Source organism: Gavialis gangeticus, unplaced genomic scaffold (assembly GCF_001723915.1).
Source record: "Gavialis gangeticus isolate Ggan-Ray unplaced genomic scaffold, GavGan_comp1, whole genome shotgun sequence".
In the NCBI taxonomy this organism is placed as follows: Eukaryota; Metazoa; Chordata; order Crocodylia; family Gavialidae; genus Gavialis; species Gavialis gangeticus.
Genome location: NW_017729011.1, coordinates 3,889,118 through 3,896,399, shown reverse-complemented (window position 1 = coordinate 3,896,399; position 7,282 = coordinate 3,889,118). Strand labels below are relative to the sequence as shown.

The 7,282-nt window shown below is 41.9% G+C and overlaps 1 protein-coding gene across 1 annotated transcript in view; it reads right to left on the bottom strand.

Moving 5' to 3' along the window:
• Positions 1–3,592: 3,592 nt before the first annotated feature.
• ZMYND19 (zinc finger MYND-type containing 19) overlaps positions 3,593–7,282 on the bottom strand; it is an 11,382-nt gene continuing 7,692 nt past the window's right edge. The window contains exons 3-5 of the mRNA XM_019510408.1: positions 6,900–7,040; positions 5,820–6,000; positions 3,593–4,299 (exon numbers count right to left, since the gene is read on the bottom strand). Of these exons, the coding sequence (XP_019365953.1) occupies positions 4,156–4,299; positions 5,820–6,000; positions 6,900–7,040 (466 nt within the window). The 3' untranslated portion in view covers positions 3,593–4,155. The remainder of the gene's footprint in view (positions 4,300–5,819; positions 6,001–6,899; positions 7,041–7,282) is intronic.

Genomic DNA, 7,282 nt, shown 5'->3' with positions numbered 1-7,282 from the left:
TGTGGCTGAGGGCAGGTGAAACTTGGGAGCATCTGAACCCCAAGCCTTCGGGCTTGGGCCTGCACATAGGATGCCTGCCAGAAGACTTTGGAAATATCTGAAGCCCCTGGTGGGGGTGGAGGATGTTTGCTGGCTGTAGGACCACTTCTGGTTCTGGACTGACTCATGGAGTTGGACTTGATTTGACTTGGAACACAAAAACAAGTAAAAAAAATAAAAAAGCCAAGGGAAATAAGCCTCCAGAGGATTTGTGTGTCTGCTGCCAGCCAGAGGTCTAAAGAGCTATGCTGCCATCCACAAGGGTGACAGCAGGACAGGTTAGTCCTGTTGTCCGAGGGTCTCCATATAGAGCCCTGGCAAGACTTGAAGTTACAGCCTACAATTTGAATTCTGCAGGGATGTGCCTAGGATGTGTAATCAAGTAGGAAGGAGGGCACATCTGTGCACCTGCAGGGATGTGCCTTTCTTCACAGGCCCCAGCATGACTGGAAGTCTCCCTCGAATTCTTTCTGAACAGCAGGAGTTCCTGGGGAGCTGGACTTATGACCATCAAGGAGGTGCAGGTGAGGGAGGCCCAACTCCTTTACCAGTTGTTGATATGAAAACCTTAAGCTGGTTGGAAGGGGTCAGAGAATCCCTTGGTTCTAGTCAAGTACATGGAGTGGCCCAGAAAATTCCCTACCATGTCCTTCTAGAAGTAAGAATCACTTCATCTCCTGCTTCACTCAAGTCCTGGAGACTGCTCCCCATCCCTCAGTGCTCTTCATCATGCTTTGCCCCACAAACCTCCCTCAGCTGCCTCTAGCGTACCACCAGAGTTGCCTGCCTGAAGACCAGTTGCTTCCTTCTGAACTGCACTCCGCAAATAACCTCACACACTTATTCTTCGCACTGTCCATGTTAGGTTGTATTTATGGCTATCCCCCTTTCAGAGACTGCCAACATCTATACACTCAAAATTATGCAACAAGCAAAGCGGGGGCCCTATGGACAAGACCCTGATTTATCCCCAGAGCAGGTCAATCTGCTCCACACAAGTTTCTATGGGAATTCACCTCATTCTAATTTTCCAGGCTTGCTTTGCAAACTTATTATTTTAATATAGAATTAAAAAAATAATAAACCTACCACATTCTCTTACGTGGTATCATGTTGATGCTTACAAGCTTAAAAATCTCAAGTCACTGCACGTACCTCTGCTAACAGAGTGGCAGACAGCCGTATGGTGTCATCTCTATGACCCATCTGGAGAAACAGGTCACTTTGGCAGTTATTTGGCAATAGCAAAGTAATGATGACACCCAAAAATCTGGGTTCCATAATCAATAAGGAATGGTCCAGTCTAGTGGGCAGTCTTCTGCTGCTTCTCCCTAGGCAGAGCAGCTCCTGCCAAATCCCCTTTAACTGGTCTCATCCTTGTGCTATCTTTTCCCCCACACTGGCATTTTTTACCAGCCATCACTTGTTTTCTCATGTATTCCCCACTTCAATCCCTGCAAAAAAAAAAAAAAAAATTACTAGAACCTTGTCCTACCATGGCCCAAAGTAAAATTCACACTGCATAGCACAATCTTCATTGGTGCCATCATCAAAATAGACCAGAGCTAAAAACTCAATGCCTTTACTTTTTCAGCTCACTCCTACTACTGGGGCTTCCCAATTCCTCTCTCCACACCACCACTTGAAAAGTTTAATTTTATTTAAATATCTCCCTGTCCTGTTTAGAAAGGCTTCAATCACTATGTGCCCCTAGTACTCCCACTTTTTCAATTTGTTTCTCATCACTTAACTTTGATCTTCATCTTTTATCTAAATACTATTAGGGGCAAACCATGAAAGCAGCAATCTATGCTCAGCTTGTTTTTCTTTAAACCAAAGCCTCTCAGTACAAATGTTGGGAAGTTTAGCTTAATGAATGTTGCTTTGCTATCCTGCTGCTGCAGCAGAGTTTTAAGCACCCTCAGGGCAGGCAGCGTATAGGCGGTGATCCGTACTGCTAGCATAGTGAAATGTTTGTGTATGGTGGTGCTATGGAAAAAAAAACAAAAAAAACACAGCATGATTTTAAATAAGCTACTAGTTAGCAAAACAAGCCAAAAAAGGGTGGAAGTGTGAACTCAAGCAAAACAATTATTGCACTATGCCTCCATCTGCTAGTTTCATTTAAAACTCATTTGCTGCTTCTACAAGGGACCTGTAAAGGGCATGAACAGGTTGGACCATTTTGCTTCTTGATGCAGGAAGGTGTCTAAAGTCTTGTTTGTACAGGAAAATACTACCATCAAAAGCTAAAGTGTGAATTTAATGTGTGTAGACATTTATCCTGTATAAAGGGCTTTTCAGGTTTATGCTTGTATTGCTCTTGAGGAAAACAGCATGTAGAGGAAGACAGCGGTATAACTACACTGACATAACTGGCAAAATTATCCAGAGGAAACATTGGAAAAGGTACCTTTACATCTCAAATCCAGATTAGGTCTATGGTTTTCTGGCAGAGTAGAGGTAGAGTTAAATCAGACTGAAGTGACTAATTTTCAGGTCTTTTAGAACTCTGCTTTTTGCACAAATGCTTGCAAAAAAAATTCCTTGTTAAGCAATTACTACCCTACCCCTTCTATTACAGGCCAAGTTGAAAAAAAAGCCCACATGTACTGCACATTAGTAAATAATGCATTTAGTATTTCAAAAAGATGTCACAATATTTTAAGGGGAAAAAAATTGTGAGAGTGTTAAAAAAAAAAAAAAAAAAAATCAGTGCTTCATGTTGCATCTTAAAGAATAATAGGGACCCAAACTTGTTTTCAAGTGAAAATGAAATTTGCCTCCCACATTATGCAATTACTTTTAACTACATAAGAATTGAAGGAATTGAGGGTGGGTGGAAGGATTTTCAGATTAAATGAGATATTTGTCTCTTCAAAGAAAAAAAAGTAACCCAAAACTACCAGTACATCTACCAAATTGTTTCAGACACCCCTACAATATCAGCCTAGAAGCTGCAATAGCAGGTGGCCATATGGGCCACAGGAGCATATCCACAAGCACAACTGAAATACCTGAGCTCTCTTGCATCCCATTTTTCTTTTTTAATTCCATAGATGACAGAGCAAGAATAACTTAGCTTCCTGCATAAAGCATGGTCTCTGCTATTTTTTTTTCCAAAGCAACTAGAAAAACTAGCTCTCTGCCTTTCCAGTGCTCTGGATTTTCCAGAGTTCTGACAGTTTCGAAGTGGAAGATCAGTTAAGGCATCTCACCTCGGCTCCAGAACAATGGCCTTGAACTTAGCTCCACACTTGAAAAGCCTGCCTTGCATTCAACCCAACTGTGAACGAGCTGTAAACCCTCACTTGCAAATACCTGCTCATGTACGAAGTGGGTACAAGGCAGCCAGATCATCAAGATACCACATGCTTATGTGCCAACTACCTACAGAAGCTGGTGCATCTTATTCACACTAGTTTGACAAGCCGTCTAGTCCCAGCTACATCCTTAACCCTGTAAGTGGAAATAATGTCAGGGAGACCAAGTGTTACAAGAACTTTGAAAGTGGTTGGAAGGGAACACGAGAAAACTACAGAGCAGACAACAATTCATTCCAACCTTTACTTTGTTTGTTTGTTTTTTTAAATGTAACTTCCATGCAGAGTTCTCCAGAGTAACTGCTGATGTCTGAGCCCGTCTCCTGGCCTGGCACAGCCACATATACTTTTAGCCACATGGGAGAAAAAGCTTTTGCTACATGACAGTTAATTTTTTTTTCTTTTTTTTTTTCTTTTTTTCTTTTTTCCTTTTAGGCCAACAATGTGTTCTCATCCGAACATTACAGTAAATGAGTCCTATCGAGAATTTCTAACAAAAACTGTACATGAGTTTACAAACATATTAACATATAAATAATGAGAAGCTTCCTGCCTGGAGCTCCACAGTAGTCTTTTTGCTTGAGAATATAATACTGGAAGGGAAGAGGTGATCCCTTTCCACAGCACCAGTTAGGCTGGCTTAGTCCAGTCAGCTGTTCTGCTCAAGCATCACAGGGTTTTTTTCTTCTTCAGTGCCTCTGGCTTCAATAAAAAGTCTGTCATTACTGTGCAAAAGCAAGAGCCCAATGCCTTTGAAAAGGAATCCTGCTGCTGAGAGGCCTATGCTGCCAGGTCATCGTTCCGGTCCGAGCTCTTGCTGGAAAGTTCGTTTCTTCTCCCGGCAGTGCTTCTTGTGAGCAGGCCAGTCTTTCTGCTGGCACTGAGACCCACAGTACCTGGCTACCTGGCATCGGCCACATATGTTGAATTCACGTAACTAGAAAGAACACAGAACAGAAGTTAATAAATCTGTTCAGAGGCGAGACGGCATTCCCCAAGAAGCCTGACACTGAACACACCCTACCACAAACCTATCAGTCTTTGGGGAATGCAAATATTCCAGCAACTAGATTCATTACATCAAGAGCTATGCTGCAAAAAGAACCAAAATACCATGTTAACAACTTTAATGGAACTGAGAACACTCAACAGTTTCCCTCTGGTTGTTGTTTTGTTTTGACAGTGCTCATGTTCTGCTGCATAGAGATCTGTGTTAAACTGAGTGTCTACAGACAGGAAGAGATATGGAGTGCTGCACAAGCTCAACCCTTGCTGAACTGATGGCCAGCCAGAGGGCTTTGTAACATGGAGCACAAGAGAGGCAAGGGGAAGACATCCCTTTCCAGAAGGTAGGACATAATACACGTACATAAAGCGAATACAAGAACCTTAAGGTTCCTTATTTAAGAGGATTTAAACAAAGGCTTAATCTGCACCGCTTGGTCTCCAAGCCTTACTCAGCATTCATCCATGAACAAGGCTATCTGCTTTCCCAAGACAAAGGCACAGCCCCGTGCCCTGTCTCAATCAAGCCAGCACATGGCTTAGTCTCGATTTCCTGCAGCAAAAGTACTCGGATCACGTCATTTTTCCCTCCCCAAATTGTGCAGCACAGGCTACCTATCATCATCTTCATAGCAGCTGCCAGCCTTGCTACTGCTCAACTCCACTATACAGCTCAAACTCTCCCTTCTGAGATTAATTTAGCCTTTCTTCCTCATAACTACTTGCCTCAGTGCCATCCCTTTCATATCTTGCCAGCTATGGCAGATGGACTTCCCTGCAGTCCTCACCACCTGAAATAGTCCTTGTTTCTCCTACACATAGGACTGATGGAATATTTCAATATTCCATCTGTATGAAGGCTTATATCAGAGATTCTCTACAAAGGGAACAGCAAGGCAGCCTGGGGTGCCTTGAGATCCTTTCATGGGATGCCAAGCAATGCTAACACTGTTAGATGTGCAAACCTGATTCACAAGATAAACCCAGAGATTTCAAACAGAAATCCAAAGTGTTAAAAACAGTCTGACCTGCTATATTCTGAGTTATTTTCAAAAGAAAAAATTGCTCTACTATTTTTCTGTAGCCCAAAACCTGAGAGAAATTTTTTTCCAAAGGTTGCAAGTCTAAAAAGCTTGAGAATCACTGGCTTATACAAATGAATGCAGTACATAGCAAACTAGTCAGAGTAGCAACCCTGCAGAGGCAGAGAAACTGCGGTTAGGGAATTTAAGGACAGCAGTGAGATTATGAGATTCATTTCAACCAATTAAAAAAAAAAATGCTTCCATCAGGTTAGAACAGAAGATTTCCTCCTACAGAAGCACAGGTGAAATGCATTAGCATAGAACTGAGCATGCAAAGCACTTCAAGTTCTACTATAGGGAGCAATCTTTGGTTATGGTATGGCGATTCCAATGGTCCGTCTCTACTTCCACTTTATTTTGAACACACCTGTTTTTCTATCATTGTGCAGGGGGGGTAGTGGCATTCATAGTATGTGCATGAGTTCTCCTCTTCCTCCACAACATCCCCATTAGCGTTGTAATACCGTGTTACATTCAATACAGGAAACTGCTCTTCAATGGGATCTGTGGGAAGTTGCTGAATCGCCAGCCAGTACAGACTTTGTTCCCTTTAATAAAAAACAAGTATAAGTATAGTCCATAAGCTTATGAACTGATGTGTGTGGAAATTAATACCAACTCCATTTGTAAAGCTGACAGTTTATACAGAATCACATTCTAGTTCAGTCAGCCTGTGCATACTTTTATAAATGACTTCTTTTCAGGACCTTTTTTCAGCTTGCATACAAAGAGCTAATGCCAAAAAACACTTACATCAAACAAGCTTATTTTGGTATAAAATTGCCTCAAAAAGTTTAGGTTGTTTTTCTGGTTTGAACTTCCCAATTTTCTTGATTGTGAAAACATTTGCCAATCACTGCAATGCACCTGGTCTTCTCAAAGGAAGTTTAAGACTAACAATGCTCAACTACTGTGATCCGATTTCCTCAAGGTCTGAAATGGAACTTTTCAGTACCCAGCACATGTATTTTGCATTGTGGTGCACAAAAAATTATGCCAGCTGCTGTAATGGCATAGTAAGATAGCTGCCTGCCTGGATGAATTTCCTATTCGAAGAGACAAAGAACAGATACAGGAGGGATCTTATATGCACTGTCATGGTAACAAGGGGTTCTACTTTGCATACAAACCATGCTAGCTGTAGGTCACAAAAAAAGAAACGAAGAAACAGAAAGAACCTAAGTAGCCCCAGTGCCAGCTCAAACAGCTAAGTGGCAAAACTACTATTTTTTTTAAAAGCACACAAAACTATTAGGAGGCAGCAAGTGAATGTAAAAGGGATTTCTTGGAAAAATGGCTGCCTGCAAATACAGGGGACCAGCCTCAACAGTCCAGGAAGCCCTTTGCAGTCTTGCATTCCTAAAATGGTTCCCAGTTATTTGATGGCAAAAGCTTATCCCTGAGCTCTATTACACCTTTCATCAGTAAGTGACAAATGCTGATATACCTTTGTTTACTAGAAATATCTTCAGCTTTGGGTTTCCATCCCCACGGGACTAAGCGCAGATTGTCCAGTCGGTTATCCACTGTCACAGAATTCAGATGCACCACCTGAAATCCTGGTGCAATTCCTCCCCTGTGCCGTTCCCTGCAAGAAATTAAAGTATGCAGTCTGTCTTTAGCAACAGGTCCCCATAATTAGACGCAAATAATAGAGATATCCCGAACGACTGGTTGCCTAAAGTCTTTCATCTAGTCACTCTATAACCAAGTGAGGACCTGCACACAGACTGTTATGGCTTTATACTCATCATGACACACCAGACAGAAAAGGGCATAAGTGAATACTAACTGGGGAGGTGGAATGCAGATTTTTTTTTTTTTTTTTTT